Source organism: Arachis ipaensis, chromosome B7 (genome assembly GCF_059453495.1).
Source record: "Arachis ipaensis isolate K30076 ecotype BB chromosome B7, ASM5945349v1, whole genome shotgun sequence".
Classification (NCBI taxonomy): domain Eukaryota; kingdom Viridiplantae; phylum Streptophyta; class Magnoliopsida; order Fabales; family Fabaceae; genus Arachis; species Arachis ipaensis.
In genome coordinates this window covers 344,173-366,570 of record NC_142442.1, presented here as the reverse complement: position 1 = coordinate 366,570, position 22,398 = coordinate 344,173, and the positions used below count along the sequence as shown (strand labels likewise).

The following is a 22,398-nucleotide window of genomic DNA, read 5'->3' as shown; positions in this document are numbered from 1 at the left end:
TACAGTATAAACGAGATAGATAGAAGACGGTTGAATTTGGAAAACTTGAATTATTATGATAATAAAATATTATTAAAATATTAATTAAAAAATTATTAATTTGACAAGTCATATCTCATTTACAGTGTAAACGAGATACCCACGTAGCAACTGACGTGTCCTATCTCGTGTACAGTGTAAACGAGATACGCGCAATGCCATCTCATTTACACTGTAAACGAAATAAGACCCTGAAATTTAAAACGGTAAATAATTTTTAAATTATTTATTTTGGTAATTATTATATTTATTTTATTTAATAGTAGTTTTATAAATTTATAATTACAAAATCTGATAGGATATATGGAGTCAATCGAAAACAAAAAATAGAGACCTAATTAAAAATTTAATGAAACTATAAGACTAATAAAATAATTAAACCATCTAAGTTTTAGAATTTAGAGTAAAAAAATATTGTTTAGGGTTTAGAATATAGATTTTTAAAAAGAGAAATTAATTACATATAATATTAGTACAAATTATATCTATAATATTATTGACTCATTCATTTATGAAAATGTTATGGTTCATGGTTCAACTATGAGGGTTTATTTTAGGATATAGAATTGGGTTATAAAAGCTTATTTTTTAAAGTTTAAAGAAATATTAGTACATATTATATCTATAATATTATTAGTTAAATCACTTTTAAAAAATTTATGGTTGATAGAACAGAATTAAGGATTTACTGTTAAGAATTTAGGGTATAGATTTTGTTTTATAAAATTTGAGTTAGAAAGTTTAAAGCAATATCAATGATTTTATGATTTACGATGTATGAGTTATGTTACAACATTGCATAATTATTCATTTCTAAATAATTATGGTATAAGATTTTTCAGTTTAGGTATCTAATTTAATTAAGTTCTTTTTAAAAAAATAACTTAAACAATAAATATTTATATGAAAAGTAGTTTATAAATAAGTTATTTTGTATTTGATTTTTTAGTTCTAAAAATGTTTATATTAAAAAAATGTGATAAAATACTTTTTATTATAAGAGAAATCTTTTTTTTTTTAAATTTCTCTATAATCACTTAAATAATTTTTTAAAAAGCTACAATTTAGTTTTAAAAATTATATCAGATATTAATATTATTTCAAAAACTAAAAAAAATAACTTTTAAAACTTTTCAAACGAACCGATAATATTAAAACTTTAGTATTTAAATGCAGATTTAAGGTTTAACAAAGTCATAATGATTTTAGTTAATTTTAAACTATTCCTTTCCTACTTTATAGAAAGTGCATAATTTACCTTTTTTATTTTAATTTTTATTGCATAGATTTTGTTGATAGACATTTTTGTTATATTAAATAAATTGATATTATTTATATATTTTTGAATTATATCTATAAATTTAGAGTACATAGTTTATGACAGCTTTACGTTTTTTAAAATTTATATTTAGTTCGAAAACACTTGTGTTACGTTAAAGACATCAATATTAATTTAAGTTTTCTAAAAGTTGTATATTTATATAATCAAATCATTCATTATTTATCAAATAAAAAAAGTTTTATGATTAGCATCCCGCCGACAAGAAATATGAACGGAAAATTCAAGAGGGACCATGTTGATGTATTTTTTAGAATTTGGAGGACGTAATTGGTGTAATTGAGAAGTCAGGGACTAAATCGATGCATTTTGTGAATCTCATGGACCAATTTGGGGTTTAACTCCATTTTTGTCTTGTTTAAGCGCCAAAATAAAACAACATTGTTTAGTCCTCTATGTAGAGTGGCAAGTCAGAGAATATTCAACACTGCACTTGCTAATTCAGCACTAGAAAAGATCCAGAAATCAATATGGTGCTCGAAGTTGATTGGATCTTAGAGACCAGTATAGTGAATTTTGAATTTAAGGGACTAAAATAGTGAACGTTGTGTATCTCCAGAATCACTTTGGGGATTTGGTCCTCCCGATCATAATTATAATATAGATTGAGACAATAAAAAATCAGTTCAAATAACCCAATATTATTTTATTTAGTATTAATTGATTATGACATTTTTACACATATAAACGTTTTTGTAACCAAGTTTAACTAAGTTAGCACAAGCCCAACAACAACAAAAAACGTTGATGCGTCACCGCTTTTCCGTCTTCATGTTTTTTTAGCATAGAAAATTTTGTTGGAGAGCACAGGAACTTATTGACATAGCACATAAATTTTTGCTGCGAATATATTTTGTTGGTTGGGTGAATCAATTGTGGTCTTTCAAAATTTTCTATGTTGTTCATCAAAAGTTTTTGTGTTGTGAATCAAAATTTTTTGTGTTGTGCACCAAATTTTTCACACTATATGTATTTTGCAAGGTTCTAAAAATCGGTTTGAATTGGCCGATCGAACCGGTCGAACTGTGAATCGGTAAGGATTCCGATTCGGTCAAAAGCTATAACCGCCATTTCTAAAAATTGTTATTAGACCGTCGAACCTGTCGAGAACCGTCCGGTCAAACCGAATTGAAACTCAACTAGTTTTCAGATTTTTTCATCAAACGGCGTCGTTTTGTTCACTAATAAAAAAAAAAGAAAACGGTGAACCCCTGAACCCTAATTCCCTTCCCTTCGTTAGTAGCATCTTGCATAGTCGCCTCCAAGCTCCTCCCGCCAAAGAAATTAGGCAGAGCTATCGCTAAGACTGGAAGTGAGTCAAGCCAACTCATGAACTAGCTCGAACTAGACTCGTTAATAGTTCGATAAGCTAAATTCGTGAGCTAGTGACCAAACTTGAACTCATAAAATAAATGAGTCGAATTTAAATTTGAATAAGCTCAACTCATTGCACCGTAGATTTGTATTATTTCTAGTAAATCGATGTTTCTCCTCATTACTCGTTGTCAAGTTGCTTAAATCGCGGAGATAGAACCTTGAGTAATTGAGTTCTAATTTGTCTCTCCTCTTGAGAGTTCCATCCCTTCTACTGAGAGAATCAGACGGTGGTTTTCTTCGACCTTACTCGTATTTGATCCTTGATGTTTTCTGAAAAGTCTCCAAATTCAAACTTTGAAAATGGCCCAAACGAATAGTTTGTGGCCAACTATGACGATTTATATAGCATCTTTCAAGTAATTCACTACAATTCGTTATAGTTTTCTTCATTTTTTTTCCATAAACCACAATTGATGCTTGTGGATTTTGGCCCTAGTTTTCTTCATGATCCGCGATATCATGTAGCGGTTTTTGTTCTTAGTTTTTTGTTCGTAAACCGCTATCTTTTGTAGCAATTTATTATTTATTTCGTTCTTCACATGAACTACGATACACATAACTATGATAGCCTATATTTATTTATGTGTATTTTCAAAAAATTCTACGCCTGGTAATGATTTATATAGAATAAAAATAAGACTCGAATATAACCACTCTTCATTTATTCTATTTGAGTAATATTGATTTGTATTTAATTTAACTGGATAAATTACTTTTTTTTTTATAAAATCAAACTAATTTTGTTAATTCATGTATAACTTTGTCAACATTTTAAATCAATATTTTTTATTCCAAAATAAAAACAGCATGATTTCTTAATAGCCTGTAAAATAAAAACAGCATGATTTTAATAGCCTGTAATGCACCAATGAAAAAGAGACGGATAAGAGCTTTCAAACAACCACTCCAATGGCAGAGGATGGCACAATGAGGGTAGAGAATTGAGATATCAATGCAATCCAACTTAAATGGGCACGCAACTAATTCAGGCTCCTGATCCAACTCTGGCGTAAACAATGACAAAAAAAAATTCAAACAAAAGATGAATTCTGCTCTGACTACTGATAACACTTCCTAGAAAGTATAACTAATATTAAAGTCATTTTTTATTTGATAATATTTTTAATTATATCATACATTTTATTTTTTCAAATAAAAAAATTGTTCATTCCTGGACCTACGCAACATAAGCCAACCCACTTTGTATTTGATATACAACCTACAACACGGATCCTTAAAATCAGTATCCGACCCAACTTGGGGAGAAGTTAAATGTTCTCCCATTACTTTGCTAAATGTGAGGGTTAATTAAAGTAATAACTGCCAATAAACCTTAACTCACATGGCATATCTCTCTTTCCCACCTCTTGATAAGGACATTGAACAAACTACCTTTAAATTAGAAAACTTTTCCCAAGTGATATACGGCTGACTTAATTTTTTTTCCCTTCCTCTAATTTAAGCGGTGTGCCAAATATAGCCTGAGTGAAATATATTTATTAGACATATATGTCAAAATATGAATTTAATTTTAATACACTATCAGTGTAAAATCGTTTTACAGGCGCATCCAATCATATAAATGTCACATTAGCAAAAATAACTCTTTTACATTTACTACGTGAATGATAATGATTGTAATTGCATGACTATGTAAAACGTTTTACAATGTCCATACATGAAAATTAAACTCGTCAAAATATACACTACTATGATATTTAATTAACAATTTGAAAATGTATGAATATGAAATGGGGTCAAAAGAACCAGGTGGTAGTTACCGCTATCTTTGCATCTTCCCGGCAGAATGCAGATAAATCGCAACAGAGACAACACTGCAAACATAACAAGAAGTTTAAGTTCAAGCGATGAGACAAAGAAAATGGTTACGCCCAACATCAAAAACAAAAAAACAAAGCACAAAAAAATAAAAAGAGCTAATAAAATTTTGTGCATACTAAAGTTACATTAGGAGCCAAAGCCATTAAAGCACTTAAGATTTTAACAATTTAATTTCAATTGTTGATATGATGGGGAAAAAAATAAAAAACCTGGTGTGCTCACAAATCAAAGCATAACCACGTCATGTTAGAAAAATTGAGGATATAGCAGCAACTTACGTTGTACCAAGGAAAAATGCAAGGGAGAGATGAAATCCGAAAAGGTAGACAGAAACTACTGCCGTAAGAAGCATTGCCACCGAAGTAGAGTACACCTATGCAAAAATTGGAAACTTAATCATACAATTGAACTCCACTTCATAGGCTATATCTATCATTTGGCAAATTGGCACTTGTAAAGGCATTATAATGTCCAAATAAATCAAACAAAACAACTGTAAGCCCCCATATAGATTATTACATGTGATATAAAACACACATCATGACCCAGCTCTAGACAATAGGTATAGAATTGGTTTTGTTTTGTCCAAAAGAATTTTAAATTATTGGTTTTTGGTCCATGCCGTTAATTTGTCACGATTAAAAGCTGACACGACAGGCTGAAACTTGATGTGGCATACCTCATCATGTATAGTTTATTATTAGACAAATTTGAACATTCAATACATAAGAAATCATGTAGTTCAGTTTTGGGTTGTAGTAGAAGTAGCAGTGTGGTTTGGGGTTTCAAGTAGAAAAAATATTAAGAACCAATTTTTTAATAGCCAATTTTAACCAATTGTTCCCTTTTATTTTGAAACTAGTTTTCTCTCCCTCATCATCACCCCTCAGTCTCTACTCTCTGTCCTAGCCTCTTCTTCATCTTCATCTTCATCTTCCTATTCTTCTTTCACTTCCTCTCAACCCCCTCATGCCACCAACCCCATTCTTCATTCTCTGTCTCTGGAGAACAAAACTTTTTCTCTCTTCATTTTACAACTTGCTACACATTGCATCCATGGATTTCACCACCGCCCTCCCCCTCTCTCCCCTGGCCTCATCATTAGCTTTAGCAAGATGCTCATTGACTTCGAACCTACCATCTCAATGCTGCCGGCGGTGCCCTTGCCAACATCTCCATGGCCGTCTCCTGCGGCATGTCCGCCCTCGTCGACAATCTCTGCAAAGATGGCCAGATATGCTACATCATCGAGCTTGCTGAAGAGATCTAGAGTTGTCATTGTTGTGGCCGTCCAGATCTAAAGCTGTCATTGGCTTCCAAATCTAAAGTCGTTGCAGCCTCCTCTCATTCTATTCGCTCTCATCATTGCCTCCACCTCTTTGATTCTGTTTACTCTTGTCACCGCCATTGCCTCCACCTCTCCGACTTCTTGTTGCCGCTGTAACTACCTCCTCTCTCATTAGGTTATCCGTGTGTGCCAATTTGTTCTGCTTTGCCAATCAGTTTGTTATGTGGATTTGCAAGTGCAATAAAGTGCAAAATTGCTTCTTTATTTATTGTTTTGCTTCAATTTGTTGTTGTCATAGCTGTTTAACCCTAACATAAATATTTTTTTAAAACAAAAAAATTGGGTGTTTAACCTAATATAAATGAATCTGATGAATTTTTGCTTTTGGGGATCCAACATAGGTATTTCGCTTTCGAATGTTCTTTTTCAGTAAGGTTTTAAATGTTTATTTGGATGATTTGGAGATTTTTTGATGCATTAGGTTTAGGGTTTTTAAATTTTAGATATTTAATAAATAATCCGACAAATTTTTAGTTTTGGGATGTTTCAATATAAGTATCTTTCGGATATTCTTTTTAGTAGGATTTTGGATCTCAATTAAAATATAGTTTGGATGTTCAATTACATGCAATTTTGGATGGTTGATTAAATGGAGTTTTGGATATTTGATTATATGGAATTTTGTGTTTTTAGTTTTGGATATTCCACTTTCAAATGTCACTTTAGTGAAATCTTATGTGTTCTTCTGACGTTAAGTCTTGAATGTTCATTTGAATGATTTGGATATTTTTGAATGTGTTAGGTTTGGAAGTTTAATTTTGAATGTTTAACCTAATTGTATTATTTTTATATTTTAAATTTTTTTAACTTTTGGTGAGTGACCGCCAGATATTTGGCCTCTGGCACCTGCCAAAGAGTAGCCACCGATGAAGGGTGAGGTACCGAGGTTGTGGTGCTAAGCTAATAATGATAAAGTGGTGAATGATAAAGTGGTGTTGGAAGAAAAAGTGATAATAAAAGTTATATAATATTGCAGGATCCCTGGCATTCTCCTAAAAGTGATTCACAATTAAACTCATGGAACTGTTAAGTTCTACTGTTGCTTCTAAATATTTAGTGGATAATATAATCATAGAATAAGAATAGGCAGTCTTATACCATCATCGTACCTTCACAATATTGTCAGCATACTTCATCACCATCGATACAGCAATTCCACTGGATGCACAAACAATATAAATATGACACTTACGCACAATGAAAATTTAGGAAAACTGACAAATCTAGCCATGAAAGAACAAAGCTAAACCCGCAAAAGAAGATCTCCATGTGACAAAACTACCCAAATGTACCTAACCGTTAATTTCATTCAAGGGTAAGTTTTTCAACATTCTGAATTTTTAAGGTAAAAATGGTCATTAACTCGTCTTTTGTGGTTACAAGGCTAGCTTTGTTCATCCATGATAGATTTGTCATTTGTGAGTGTCTTGAACTTTCATAAGTAAAAATAGTAGTTTGCTTTTAATGATAACTTTTGCTTCCATTTGCTTCACAAGACACACAGACGTGAAGAGACAAATTTAACATGAAAAACGAAAAAATAGCCTAAAAAGAGGCAACAGTTGAAAATTGAAGAGACATATAATGGACATGACTCCAAATGACAAGATACATAACTGTCGGTGGTAATCCAGGTAAAACTCCCCGAGTTGAAGAAATTTTACAAGAGAACATCAATTAACAATTTTTACCTGAGTGCATGATTGAAAATCATGAGAACAGTAATGGGCGAATATCCATGGAGGAATCCCCTGAATATGGGAAATACACGCATTATTGATGAGCTCATTCTAAGCCTCATAATACTACAATAACTCTCCTGTTATAATGCTTGATGACTTTATGATCACAATATATATTATGAGCATGTCTTGTCCCTTTTCACGAGAAAAGATTCTCCTCAACATGAATTCCTTAAAGAGAATCAATATGGTGAAAAAGTAGAAAAATCAACATAAACTACAAAACCAAAGTCTGAAAGAACAGTAGACTTACTTGTTCATCACAGCATCAAAATCTTGAACCAGTATTGCAATAGCATTGAAGCCCATGCCAAAGATATAAAGCCAGAAGTTCTGAACGTTTATGTTTCGTGAAGGGCGCTTCTTAATAATAGCCTGCCAATATTGTTAAATGTATCACAAAATGGGAAGTTATAGAGCTCAAAAAACTTATTCTCTGCCGACTGAATTTTGGATTGAATAATAAAATTACCTCGGTATATACTCCTGCAAAACCACTCAAGAGTGCCATTACCTTTATGAAAAAAATAACTCATGATTATTATTCTAAGACATAAATGCATGCTTTATTATGTTTCTAACATTAGACCGTAACAACCAAAAATTTTGCTAGAGATTCATCCCTAGAAGAGTTCACAATTTCGGGTTGTTACAGAGGCCACTGCAAATGCTAATACTCACAATTGCCATCACCCAACCTTGAAAGGGAGTTTGAAGAACACGATCAGAACTGAAAATAAAAGGCAATCTTTCAGACAAATTTAAAAGATAATTATCAATTAATAATATGACTTCCACAATTTAAAATAACAAAAGAAACAGCATTCTAATGGCTAGAAGAGCTGTTCAATCCCTCCTCAGAAAAATTATGTTAAGAAATCGTCACCCCCCCCCCCAAAAAAAATAAACCCCAACACAAAAAAATTCTTCTCATTTTATACTCTCACTATGTTCCAACCATAAACACCGAAAGTATCAGATATGCGCCAATGCCAAATATTCCTCGTTTTGCTGCTTCAAAGTCTCTGAAACTAATTGTCGGAAAGTAATCCAAAAAATATGGATAAAGCAATGCTATTCAAATTGCCAAAAAGACAATTTCAAAAGTAATCAAGCAACTTACACAATGGAAAATAAATCTAAAAAGGTTATTGCTCTCTTTTGTAGAGAGACACATTACACCTAGATCAATAGAATAGTCTTGTGAGGATTCTAGAGAATGTGCTGAGGAACCTGAGAATTTGGCAAAGAGTAGGTATACAAAACTGATAGGAACTAGGAAGAGTTGGAGCTCTTCTAATCTCTACAATTACCAAATGATTCCACACCTAACTCTATCTCTCATCCCTTTATTCTTCTCTCAATCTTAACCAACTTCCTCACTAGCACTTCAATCAGATACATTTGTTTGTTACATTACAGCTTGTAGATAGGGGGCCATTTTTACAGCAGTACCACAAGAACATTATAATATATTAGTATGGAAGTGATGGCCACATGTCAGACTTGGAGTAGTCTTACTTTGAATTCAACTGGGCTGTAGTGCAACCAGCAGTCAGTAGAATAAAAGCAGCCCATTGAATCTCACTTAACCTGAAATGCAAATAAAAACACAACAATAGGCAGCCCCAGGGCAATACGATCAATAAAATTAATTATTATTTTACTAAGCCATTAGTATTAAGTAATAAACTAAACTTGTGGAAACAAAACACTGCCTCAATCCTTAACAAAAGATTATGATAATGAAATGAGAATTGACAACAATTTTTTTTATATTGAAAATAAAGAACAAAAGCTACCTCTTCTTGAGTATAATTCGGTAGAGAACACCTGTACTGATAATATTCAAGTTTTTTAATATCTGATAGCCAGGAGCATCTACATATGCAAAAATGTAATACTGCCATAAAATTGAAGAGTAAATACAATCAGATTTTGGAAGGTATCTGTTGCAAAATCAAAGTTACATAATAATCAATTGTGACCATAACAAACATAGACATGCATCACCAACCTGAAGCAAATTTTTGACAAGGTAAAGTGCTGCTGGAATGGGATACACTATAACTTCATCTAATGTGGTGCTCAACCTAGATGCAAGAAACAATATACAACGACTTATTCAAATTCATTCTCCAACAACAGACAACATGAAAAATCTCTCATCAGAAAAGGAAACACATACAGAAGTCATAATGCTTAGATAAATCTCTCATTTAGAAAAACATATTGACTAACAATAAAAAAGTATATTTATTATTTTTCTCTCAATTGAATCATTGGCATCCAAGTTCTACTACTAAGAATTAATCCTGCCCAAATTTACTTGAAGTCCCATTAAGGAGGGTAAAGGCTTCGTGGCGAGGATTTTTTTTACTGCACACAATGCAAGACTAAAGCTCAAATGGGCTAAATGTATGCATAATGCCTAAAATAGGCTAGATAAGTCTAACAAGCGTTTAGTAGATTAAATTACATTACATTTATATACATTTCTAAATCTAAACAAGCCCAGGACAGCCAGCAAGCCTACTCGCTTTTCCGCAAACCTAGGCCTAGGTTGCTAAGATAAACAGGCTTTTCAAAAAGCCTGAGCCTGCTTCTATATTTTAGCAAGCCACAGGCTAATAGGTCGCCTGACCTGTTTCCATCCTTGAATATCGAAATGTAGTAAAGATTCGCCCTGAGGAATACAACCCAAACTCTCAGTATAATGCTTCAGCTTCCAAAGTAACATTATGAGTTCGTAGAAACATGTACTTTGGTTACCTTGTGCTTTTGTGCTTGCTTGTAAATGGCCAAAATGCAAGTTGTCACTCAAATTTTCAATGTAAGAAAAACCTTATTCCACCTCTTTAACTAGTTATCCAAACTTTTTTCCCTTTTCATCAACAGAATGTAAAACATAACCCAAAATCTTGCACTAAATTCACAATCAGATAAAAAAACTTAAGGGAAAAGGATTATGCTAACCGATTGTCCTCGGTGACACCTTCCTTTTTCCATATTCTTGCAAGGGCCACAAGGGATATAGCACATTTTAAAGTCTCCACCTATAACCAAAAGATTACCAATAAATTAGGAGCCATGTATTGGTCAAATGCCACAACTCGGGTTATCAAGCAGAAAGTGAATCAATGGAATGAGTGCATACTGCATAGAGATGAGATCTATACGCACCAGAAAGTTTGCGGTGGTTACACTATACTCGTACTTGCCAGCTCTCTTGGACCAAACGATTAGAATGGCTTGCGAACTAGTAAGAATAGTCAATGCAAGTGTAACAACTGACCTATATCAAGAGAAATGGGATGAGGATTAAGAAATCGAACAATAACTGAACAGAAAGATAACGGAGAGTGGGAGCAGGAGTCAGACTTGAGTTTCCACTTTGCTTTCGCCCTGTGGCTATCGGTTTTGGTTTCTCCCACGGAGGCCAAACGGTTGTCTAGGACTGCAAAACAGTGAACAGGGGAAAAGAGGTTAAAGCTATTCCAATGGTGAAGTTGCAAACACAATACATCTAATTATCCAACCAACACAATATAAGACAGAAGAAGAGAAGATAGTTATGCACCTGCACCGGACAACAAAACCGATTTTTCACGTAAACTCTCAACGTCCTCGATGCCGGTCTCCTTATCATCACCCTACAACACAAAGGTGCGTCAAATCAACTCTAGTTTATTATTGAGTGAATGGAAGAAATGTGATAGCAAATTTCTCGGCTACATATTAAAAGCACCTCATCCCTGATTTTCCTGTACTCCATTTTCGACTAAGAGTTGTGAATTAGAGAAGAGCGAATTCCAACTCTATATACTTATTGCAACCGCTACAGATCTCATCTTTATGCCTCAGTCCCTCGTCGACTATCCCAGCTGCACAAGCACAACCAATCCGGGACCAGTGAGCCCCTCATCTATCTATTCTCCTCTTCTTTTTTTTTTATACTTGTTTTTGTAACTACTGTTCCTTCGTGTGTTTTTTGGGCTTACTGTTCCTTCGATTTTTCTCTTATTTCTACCCTTTTTTTTTCTTTAACCTTCTCCTTCTTACTTCTTTGTTGATTTTGGACTCCCTTGACAAGTTTTGTTTCCATAACTTTGTTCTTTGGCCCATCATTTCACTTTCTCGAATTTTTGGTCTAGTCATTAACGGAATTGGATCCTCGAAATTTTGAATTTCACTTTAGAGAGTAAAATTTGATCTCTTACCGTTTATTTCATAGGTGGGACCAAGAGAAATATGAGAGAAAAACCAGTCAAATGTGAAAGATCAAACTTTATATTTTAAAATATCTAAGGATAAAATTATCTTTTCATAACATTATATATTATTTCCTTTCTCCACATTTTCTTTCATCCAAACATATCTAAGGAAAATAAAATTCTTCTCAATTTCTTTCCTTTCTCTTCTTTCCTTTTTATTTCTTTCCTTCCAACCAAACAAAGCCTAAAGAAGGATTCAACGGATAACATGCAGTAGATCAGCTCAACTGAATAACATTTGTACAGGTTTATTTGTTTTAAAAAACACACCAATATATCTTCAAAGCATGTCTAGAAACTATTATTCAAAATTCTTTGAAAGAAAATTATAATAATCCGTAAATTAATAGAGATGACCACATTAATCAATTTATTCTTTTAATTTTTTTTTGGTGACTTATTCTTTTAATTATTTATTAACATATGTGATAATATAATAATAATAATAATTATGAATATAAATTAGTCAAAATAATAACTATTTTGCACACTGAATTTTCCAATTGTTTTTTACAGAAAAATTATAAATACTACGTAAAAAACTGAAAAAGTAATTTGTAAGTTATGTTTGGAAATAAAACTGAAGGAAAAAAAAAAGGAAGACTGGAGAGGCAGCGCATGGGGTGTGTAAAGTGAAGAAGAAGCAAAGAAAGAAATGTGGAGAGAGCTGGGAGAAGTGGAAGGATCATATTCATAAAGCTCGTAAGTCGCAAGTTGAAGTTGGCGGGTAATAATCATCGCATCTGAATTTCAAATAAAATGTTCTTTAGAATTGAACTGAGCTCATCTCTAATTTCCAGGAACCCCCCTCCCCGTCCCCTTGGTAGTTGTTGGAATCATCACCCCCCCCCCCCCCTCCTTTCTTTTTATTTTAATAATGACAATGATTAATAATATTAATTATTAAATAGTAATGTTAAATATCGGTGGGCGAGCAACGGCAATGGCATGTATCTGGTAGCAGTTTTTGTTTTTGCGGCAAACCTAAAAGGTGATTTGCTTGCTTCTCTGATTATTATTTGATGGAAAACAGAGTTACAGGTTTGCAGCCTGAGCTTCAAACTGCTGCTGCTGATTCCTTCTCAGATCATCCTCTTCATCGCCTCCAGGTAATAACACATACAGATCATATGCCTTCCATTTCGATCTGCCATTTCTCTGTTTCCTGATTGCTAGCTGCTGCTACCATAATATGAATGTAACTTCGCTAAAACTGTAATCACTCAATACTCAAAACTATAAGCTGCCGCTGCTTTTGTCAGTTTGCAATTGTTTGATGTAGCATTGCATTGTGTTACTTACTGTAGACATGTGCTGCAAATGCAAATGAAAAAGGTGACAAGGCTTCCTTGATTCCTCACTCCAGACGGCCTGCACTCCCCTCTCTGCAAATACCCCCATGGTCACTAGATGCCGCATTATCTTCTTTCGCAAAGACGGATGGTCCTTCCCTCTCCAGTCCCATTTCTGCTTCCACATCCACCTCTTCTAGAGGACTTCCGCCAAGGCCAAATTCGGCCAGAGTCAGGCCTTCCATGAGAAGTATAATTCCTCAAGGGAACTTCAGGGCCAGAACCAGTCCCCGCGATGCTGAAAGGACGGTTCTCATTGTTCCTGATACTACCCTGTCAAATGCACTTTTGGATAAGCCTTCTACTTCAAGGACCCTCTCTCTTAATGGTAAAGGTTCATTCTCTCCATTGTCAAAGGTTGCCCACTCATTACCGGTTACTCCAATTGCATCTTTGGGTCAAGAAAGTGTACATGGCAGACATCTGGGATGTGCTTCTGATTTAAATGTATGGATGTCTCTTTTCTTCAATCAAGGCAACTGTTTTCATACAACGCTTGCTAAAATTTTTTACATTTTGTATGTTAAACTGGTATATGATTTTAAACTATGCTGCATTGATGAATATTTCCATTCTTGTATAGACAATGGTTGTCAAGCAGCATATAACTCGATCACTTTCGGTTCCAGTTGATGCCAAAGCCACCAAATTGAGGTGCACTCAGTCTAGGGTCTTGATTCGTATCATTTCAGCCAGGCGGCATCTTGCAACTGTTGATGGAACTTCAACTGGTGATGCTTCAGTCATGGAGATTGGTAATTCCTTGAAATATACGTAGAGCACATAATTTCTTGTAGGTTCCCATTTTACATTTCTTGATCAAGAATCACAATCTGAAATATTCAGTTATGAGTTCTGACTTTCAAGAACTATTAAATATTTGGCACTTAACCGTATATAACATGAGATTGGTAACGCTTTGCATCGTTTAGTAGACATTATAGATGAAAGAAATTTGGTGGCTTCTAGGTGATATAATCTTTAGTGCGTCTCTCATAGACAATCTTAGAGACTATAGCCTGTTATAGCCCTTCCATGCCAATTGCTGACTAACTCTCGAAATTAAAGGATAGCAAATTAAATAAACTTTACATTGAAGTTAACTTATTCATTTCTATTTTCAATCATCAAGTTTGTCAATTTCAGATTGTCTTTAAGTTAGGATTCCTAGGTATTTAACAGAACCAGTTTTTTTAGGAGTAGAGTTTCTCATCTGTGCTTATAACGTTTTTAATTCAATATTTTATTCTGGCTGTACTTGATTAATTGGTCAACTATATTCTTATATTCCTCCTTCTCCTCTTTTATCTGAGACTTTTTAATTTTGTTCTCCCCTTTCTAGCTATTGAGGATGCTACAGCAGATATTCCAGAGGAAGAAGCAGTTTGTAGGATTTGTTTGGCAGAGCTCGGGGAAGGAGAAAATACGCTTAAGATGGAATGCAGTTGTAAAGGTGATCTTGCGCTTGCTCATCAAGACTGTGCAGTAAAGTGGTTTAGTATTAAGGGCAACAGGACCTGTGATGTCTGCAAGCAGGATGTTCAAAACCTCCCGGTAACACTATTGAAAATTTATGATCGTCAACCCCCTGCCAGACAGCCACCAAATGTGCCACAACCAAGGGAAATAGCTTATTACAGGCAAGTTTCCATGTATTGATGTGCTAGTCAATTTTGTGTTCAATTCCCTCACCAAAAACCCTACTACATATTTTATTGGTTGCTGGTCTGCGTAAGAATAAGAGTGCATTTAATCCTGAATTTGAATAACGTTTACATAATTACTTGTGTCTGGTATGACAAATGTTGGAGTCACTAGTTTCCTAAGGGTAATGTATTCAACTTATTTCGTCCATGGCAGGATCTGGAATGATATACCTGTACTTGTCTTGATTAGCATGCTTGCTTACTTCTGCTTTTTGGAGCAACTACTGGTATGCCTTTCTTTATGCATATGCTGAACTTTATGGTAACTTGCTACCTGTTTCCTGCTTCAAATTATGGATGTGGGGCCTATTGCATCCGATGGTCACAGTACTGCATGAGAAACTTACTTGTGAAAGAACATTTGACCAAATTATATTTTTGATTACTTAATTCAGAAAATGTAACTTTATCTGATGGGAGAATTTCAATTTTCTCAGTCAACAGATGCTGGAATGTTTTCCTTGACAAAATTTAAGATAAGTGACTTGAGTGTTTGCTGTGAAGAAAAGAGGGAAAAAAGAGCTATCATTTTTTTATTATTCATAATTCTTTATACGAAGACTGAAGAGTGCTTGGATAATGCTGCATATGCGTAGGGAATAAATTATTTTTTTGGTTAATAATTATATCAGCCTTTGTCTTCTTCCTAACACTGATTTCTTGTTTACCAGGTTTCAGATTTGGGTCCTCGAGCTCTCGCAATTGCATTACCTTTCTCCTGTGTTTTGGGTCTCCTAACATCTATGATTGCGTCAACCATGGGTAAAATTTGTTTCCTTCTGTCTGCCAAAGCACAATAAAGTCATTTTGCATCTGTCATATTTCCCTTAGGCTCTGTTTGGTCTGTAGGACAAAAATACAGAGATACTGGCAAAATGTCTCTTGTAACAAAATTTGCCTAGTTTTCTAGTGATCTACAAACTAGGGTAGGGACAGTGGAAACAGGAACAGGGACTTAACAATAAAAACCAATCATAAAAAATCAAATAGTGAAGAAAAAGCATGTGCGATTTGAGTTGACAATAAGTGGACTCATCATGTGTTATAATTGGTGAATCACTAGAACATATGATTATTTCTGTAGTTCCATAATCCAGATCATAACTTTGTTTCCATCATTGGCTTAAAATTTTGCTTGTATGTTCTTCCTCCACAGACCTGTTAAGATCATACATCACGTGAGTTCTTTGCAACTCAAAAGGTCTGAAACAAGAGAATTGAACTGTGCGGCTGCGCCCCTCACTTCTCTTCTCAGAATTGTCCTCATTATGCTCGATTGTTGAAGAGCATTAGAGTACTCTATCAAACTTTTGTTTATCAAAAATGGATAAGCATTTTACAGTTCTCATATCATGCGATGACTTGGAAGCCTTATGAACATCCTATACTTGGTTCTCACTGCTTTTATAAGGAGCTTCGCATGCTTAGAGACGAAAGTAGATACATTTAAGAAGCAGCCAACATTAATATTATTAAATATCACTAGATTCTCGTGTGAGTAGACTATCGAATGGTAGATAGTAAAATCAAAAAGGGGTCAGGAGTAGAGGCAGAGCTAAAGAAACTTTAGGAGAAACTATTTAAAAAATTATTGCTCTGAATGGTTTCACAGAAACTTGGTTTTAGATGGAGTTCAATGGCCTTAATTTTGCTGTCTAAGTTATCTATTTCCTTCCACTGTTGTCTGAGTTGTCTAAGCATGAGTCCAAGTCATTTGGAGCAGATATCTTCTTTGGGTCATGCGCAAGTGCAACTGCTCTAATTTAATGCTGCGATACTCTACATATAGATGTAGTTATTAGTTTGTCCTCAACTTAATAATTATTAGCTCCTGACTATTCCAAAAAAAAAAAAAAAAAAAAAAGCTAAGGTGATTTGTTTTGGTGGCAGTGAGCAGGAGTTACGTATGGGCTTATGCTTGCTTCCAGTTCGCAATTCTCATCTTGTTTGCTCACGTATTTTTTAATATGGTAAGATGATATAGCTCCTACTCTATTAATTTTATATGCTTATCGTGTTACCTGACTTGCCTCACACCTAAATTACATAGCTTAGCACACCTCGTTTTTTGATCTCTGAAGCTTAATGTCAATCCAATTCTGTCGATCCTCCTTTCCTCATTCATTGGATTCGGGATGACAATAAGCATGAATTGTCTCCTTTCGGAATATGTTAGATGGAGAGCAAATAGGCAGAATCAAACACCCAATGAGAATGGTAACAGTCTAGAGCAGCAGCATCAAGAACAAATAGAGCAACAAGAGCAACATCGATGACATTAACTTTTAGTTAGTCCAACTCTTGATATAATTGTCTCAAATTAGTTTTATCGATTCAGATTGTTGTTCTTATTTTCCTTAATTATCCGCAATACTAAGACATTTGCTCTAAAATACGTGATCCGAAATATTTGCATGCAATACTAATCATACTTTCTTGTCATTCCTTTCACTGAAAAATACGTCCATTCGACCTAATTTGTTTCACTTGGGGACAATTTAAGCTCTCCTATATTGAGCATGAATTGAAGGGAATTTCTGATTAAATTGACCAAAATTTGAGGAGGATTTAAGATGTGGCATAGCTATGAAAATACTCTGCAGTCTGTTGCGTAATGTCAAGCGGACAAGCAAAAAGCCATTCCGAATGGTAGAAGATAATATGAACTGCTTAACGTCAACGGCACAAACAATTCTACAAAGAGACATTTGTCAAAAAGTTGATTACAATTCTTAATTTCAACCATGCCACCATCTGCCATATCGCATAAATCCAAGGATGTTGCTGGAAAGTGGGAATGATGAGCACATATCTTATCGTGATACACTTGTTTTGGCCTTGGGCTTAGTTATAGTTTCCATAAGACGGTACATCCAGCGGTCCAGCATCCCTGTTAATATACGGAGAGTTTTAGACAGGAATGTTATCAGCATAAAGAATAATTAAAGTGCGGTAGGGATCAGTTTAACTCCATGGACTATGAAAAACAGCTTAAGCAATTTCATGCCTATAATGGCTTCAGTTCTTGCTGAAAATGCTGAACACTTAAATTATCTACATTATCTGTCCATGAGTTCCACCCAATAATCTCATTGAAAAGCAAATAGCAACCTGGCTAAAGGTGTATAGTAAGTAGTAAGGAAAAAAACCTGTTACAGCAAAGGTTCCACCCAACACTGCACAAAGCCGAGTAATGAAATGAAGAAAACTGCGTCGCTCTTCTTTGATTGTCACAGTAATAGGTGATAGATCATACAGAAAGTAGACAGCTGCAGACAACAAGACAAACAGGAATCAAATCACAACCTACCCAAGAAATACGCCAACTTCAAACACAAAGGAATAAAAGCAACCTGGCCAAGTCCTATCGTGGTCTTTCATGGGTGAAAAGTATTCTGTAACTGAGAACTGATTAGTTGGTACAACTTCTTTTGAGATGTATCTATATTCTGTAGGAACAACCTGCATCGCAAAATAGAGAGCTTTTGGAGGTTTACCACAGAAAATACACTAAAACAACAACGATAATCACAATATTCAAACCTTAATATAATATTTAAATGTTCCACTTGTGTCATGCAAAATCCTCGTTGTATCATCAAGTGGGTTGTGAATTCCAGGATATTCGGGGCCAAATGACAAGTCATGAATAATATGACTGACATTCACATTCTTTGCTCCTCCAAAAATCTGCAGAAAACCATCAAAGACTGTTTTAGGCATTTTCAATGGAAATCTCCTATAGAAGCCTCTCAATTGAGGTAATCCTTTCAATGCAACAGGAGACAGATCTAAGCTCTTAATAAAATGTTCAATTATAGGCAACTTCGTCCTTGAGAGAAAATTATAAAATAAGTAGACTCCGTAGTTATGGTGTTGGCTTCTTGAACAACTCTCAATTATCCACCACTAATGCCATCACGAAACTTTTAAATCTCAAGCATTTTATTCTTGCACCTTGATACCTTTCTGCCTTTTCTTTCTTTTTAAATATCTAGATAGGCTATAAGTAAAACAGCGTAGAGACTATTATCAACTCCTTCAATAAACACTTTTTTCCCCTGTTGACAGGATACTAACAACTATGATATAAGTTCTGGGCTTGGAAAATTCACATTTTCATTTACTCATCTACCAAAATTATGGACATAATACACAAGCTATTAAAAGGAACTTGAAGAATTGTGTGTTTTCATGGAAATAAGAACACCTTTAATTCTATTATGGTCTATAGATCCTTGCACCAGTATATTTATTTAAAAAAAAAAAAAAGAAAGACCCTGATGTTTTAATTACAAATTTACATATACATTTTTTAACTGAAATATTATTGAGGGAGGACAAAAGTATTACCATTTGAGCAACATATATATTTAGCCCATGAACTGAAATATGGAAATTTCCTGCAACTCTTTGAACATCTAAAGTGCCATAAACCTACAAGAGAATGAATCCAAAAGTTTAAGAGTCTTCTGGGTTTGACAAATAGAACACCAAAAGTACTTTATATTATGAAAAGATTAGAATTTATACCCTACATCCTTCTCCATCTGTTAATGCTTGCTTCACCTTCTTGATCGTATTTTCCGTGGATTCATCTAAGGTTTGTAAATGAATCTTTTGCTCTGAATCTTCATGATGATCTTTATCATGATCTGCTCACAGTTGTTAGAAGACTGTAAGTGGCAGGAAAATAAATGAAAGAATAAAAATGTAAGACGAAAAGGGAACTGTGAAGTTCGGATTGTGCTATCGCAATGTTTAACACTACCTAGTTAATATGCGAAAAAAGATTTAGAAAACGATTCTTTTATTTGGGTTACTGATTTGTTCAGTCAAAACTTCATGTAAGTTCAACATTATCAAAATCCTAATTAGCCCTCCATTTAAGCCCAAATGAATAAATTGAGTTTAACCCAATGAGATACAATTCATACAATTTTTTTTAGTTCTGGAAATGTGGGCATAATGAAACTAAGATATTACCGTGCTTATGATGAGTATGCTCCTTTTCGACAAGATCCGATATATATTCAGTGCCAATTATATGGCCATAACTGTTCAGGCGAAGCTACAGCAGTTACAAACTTATTAGCGTAACAACTAAATAACAGATAGAAGTTAGAAAAATAAAGAAACCTCAAGAAGGCTAAATAGAATTACTCAAAACAAAATTTCATGGGTAGCAAACAATGCTCATTATGCATATTCAACTCATTCATCTACTATAATAAACAAGAAAAAGAGAAATTATTTAGAGTGACAAATTTATAAAAGGTTCTGAGCGCGTGCAGGTGGGGGTGTTCAAACTTCAAAACAACCATAAAACGAAAAAGAAAGAGCATAACAAACAAATTAGCTTGACATTGCTATCTTATCCCTCTTTAAGTTATTCAAGAAATAATGGACTGAAACCCTGTTCAAAACTGTTTGATCGGTAACCAAGAATGATGATTCAATTATTGTCCCCTTTGGTACCAAAACAAGAAACAGAAGAGACTCCACAAATACTTAACTCAGCATTCCCTTTATACAGGGGTTGTGATGATGATCTCTAGAAATAGTAGATAGGTGAAACTTTGGTTTGTTTCTTTGTTTATAAATGTGTATTTATAGCAACAGAAATTTATGATTGCATCCCAAGTTTTTGATGCACTGCAAAAATCAACAATAAGAAAAATGTATAGTTGTAGAAATTCTAGATACCAAAAGATACTACCGTATGTGTGACAAACACTTACTTTCCATATGTTTGTATCAAGATCAACCTCATGCTTGCCTGACATATCAATGGCATCTACACTCAAAACTGCTCACAGAAACAAGATGAACGTTTAAAAACCTCAATGTTAAAGCAAATTAGAGATTCAAAACAAAGATAGAAAGTAGAGATAAAGTTGTAGTATTATTGTTGAAGCAGATGAAAGGACAGTGCTAACCATCACAGGGTAAAGAAGGAAAAGTCATATTTATGTGAATGGGAAGATTTTCTCCACGTTTCAAGTCAACTGACATCTGAAAAGGGAGAGTATAAGTGAAATTTTTTTTGCATATCCTATGTGAATCTGCATAGTATAGAATACTCATTGAGAACCCAAAAGGTTGGATAACAGATCCCCTTTGTTTATTCCACAATATCAATGGTAGAAAAAGAAAGAAAGAAAATGTAGCAAAGTGTCCTAAAACAAGGGAAGCCTGTTTCATTCTGCAGTTAATGCACCTTTGTGACTGTTTTTCATTCCTTTTCTTTTCAGCTGAATTTATTCTCACAAAGTATATATGGAACAGAACTAAGCAAGTATAGTTTAATAATTATAAATAAATTAAAAAAAGAAACTTGTGAAGCAATCATAATGATAAGAGAGAATTTGGATATGACGACATGTTTGAGAAAGAGAGCAAGGAAACCTGATGGACAGTGTAGGTTGAAAGATAATAACCGAGCTCATGCAGGAATAAGGTGGCCATTATAACTATACCAATCACGGAAACTGCAAAGCAACAAAAAATTGAGCTAATGAAAAAAGGGTGAAATAAGTTGGAAGGGAATAGATAGATACCGAGAGCCCCAGATTGAGTTTTATGCAACAAATGCTCTTCGGCGCGGGGGAAGGCGTCAAGGTTCTTAATCACTTGCTTCAAAGTGACACCCATATCTCTTTCTTATTCTTATGCGATCGATATGAATAAGAATTTGATTATATATTTGTATGCAGTAATTTGGGACTTCCCTTCCCCTTCCCTATCCCCGCCGGTGGCCTGCAAATTAATGAATCATAAAAACGCCCAAACACGACGGAAACAACTCAATTCAAATCAATTCATGAATCAAACCTCTCTCTGTCAGTACTCCACCACAATCTGCCCCCAGCAACCAACACCGGAATTTTGCCTTTATTTTTTTTATTATTTACTCTTCCCTTTCTCCGTCAACGAGTTTCTCCTCCCGTCTCCCGATCTATTTTTTCTTTTTTATTTTCCAAGTCTTCCTTTTCTATTTCTCATTTACTTTTTTTTTCCTGAGGAATCCTGGTCCTGCTAGTTGACTGGCCCAGGCCCAATAAATGACAATTCTTAAAAAAAAAAGTTATTTTTTTGGTGACTGTACAAAAAAAAAAGAGTATTTGAGATTATAATCCGTGCTCCTTCTCTATTAACTAACAAAATACAGTATTTAAGTAGAATGAAGTATTCAGGTCCAAAAAAAAAAAAAAAAGTAGAATGAAGCATTGCAAAATATTTAAGCTTTTCTTGTTTTAGATCTCATTCGTTTCTTTCATTTTTGTAAAGTTTCTACTTACCTCATGATTATTTCTTTAATTATTTGTAATCTAAGTTCTTACATGTAAATTGCTAAAGAGAAAAGCTCTACATCCATG

General features: G+C 34.1%; 3 protein-coding genes across 4 annotated transcripts; 1 reads left to right on the top strand and 2 right to left on the bottom strand.

Annotated features, from left to right (window-relative positions):
• Positions 1 to 4,345: 4,345 nt before the first annotated feature.
• LOC107606405 (CMP-sialic acid transporter 4) lies at positions 4,346 to 11,614 on the bottom strand. The gene is made up of 15 exons (XM_088493479.1): positions 11,436 to 11,614; positions 11,268 to 11,340; positions 11,069 to 11,144; positions 10,871 to 10,982; positions 10,664 to 10,743; positions 9,705 to 9,780; positions 9,490 to 9,590; positions 9,209 to 9,280; positions 8,369 to 8,417; positions 8,160 to 8,201; positions 7,941 to 8,062; positions 7,637 to 7,696; positions 7,055 to 7,103; positions 4,876 to 4,970; positions 4,346 to 4,590 (listed from the first exon to the last, which is right to left on the bottom strand). The coding sequence occupies exons 1-15, from the start codon at positions 11,460 to 11,462 to the stop codon at positions 4,539 to 4,541; spliced, it is 1,086 nt and encodes a 361-aa protein (XP_088349605.1). The 5' UTR covers positions 11,463 to 11,614; the 3' UTR covers positions 4,346 to 4,538.
• Positions 11,615 to 12,518: 904 nt separating this feature from the next.
• On the top strand, positions 12,519 to 17,481 carry LOC107608710 (uncharacterized). 2 transcript variants are annotated; one of them, XM_016310416.3, is made up of 9 exons: positions 12,519 to 12,688; positions 12,995 to 13,070; positions 13,269 to 13,760; positions 13,897 to 14,068; positions 14,656 to 14,953; positions 15,174 to 15,246; positions 15,691 to 15,781; positions 16,910 to 16,989; positions 17,101 to 17,481. In XM_016310416.3, the coding sequence occupies exons 3-9, from the start codon at positions 13,497 to 13,499 to the stop codon at positions 17,293 to 17,295; spliced, it is 1,173 nt and encodes a 390-aa protein (XP_016165902.1). In that variant the 5' UTR covers positions 12,519 to 12,688; positions 12,995 to 13,070; positions 13,269 to 13,496; the 3' UTR covers positions 17,296 to 17,481. The 2 variants fall into 2 exon arrangements, 1 of the variants encoding a protein (XP_016165902.1); XR_015892178.1 differs by having other exon boundaries at positions 12,528 to 12,688; positions 15,457 to 15,781.
• A 185-nt stretch (positions 17,482 to 17,666) lies between these two features.
• LOC107608711 (Endoplasmic reticulum vesicle transporter protein) lies at positions 17,667 to 22,093 on the bottom strand. The gene is made up of 12 exons (XM_016310418.3): positions 21,854 to 22,093; positions 21,580 to 21,778; positions 21,428 to 21,510; positions 20,959 to 21,034; positions 20,761 to 20,828; positions 20,006 to 20,090; positions 19,553 to 19,674; positions 19,373 to 19,456; positions 18,563 to 18,709; positions 18,373 to 18,481; positions 18,169 to 18,288; positions 17,667 to 17,909 (listed from the first exon to the last, which is right to left on the bottom strand). Exons 2-12 carry the CDS (start codon positions 21,671 to 21,673, stop codon positions 17,833 to 17,835), a joined length of 1,065 nt encoding a protein of 354 aa, XP_016165904.1. The 5' UTR covers positions 21,674 to 21,778; positions 21,854 to 22,093; the 3' UTR covers positions 17,667 to 17,832.
• Between the last annotated feature and the right edge of the window lie 305 nt (positions 22,094 to 22,398).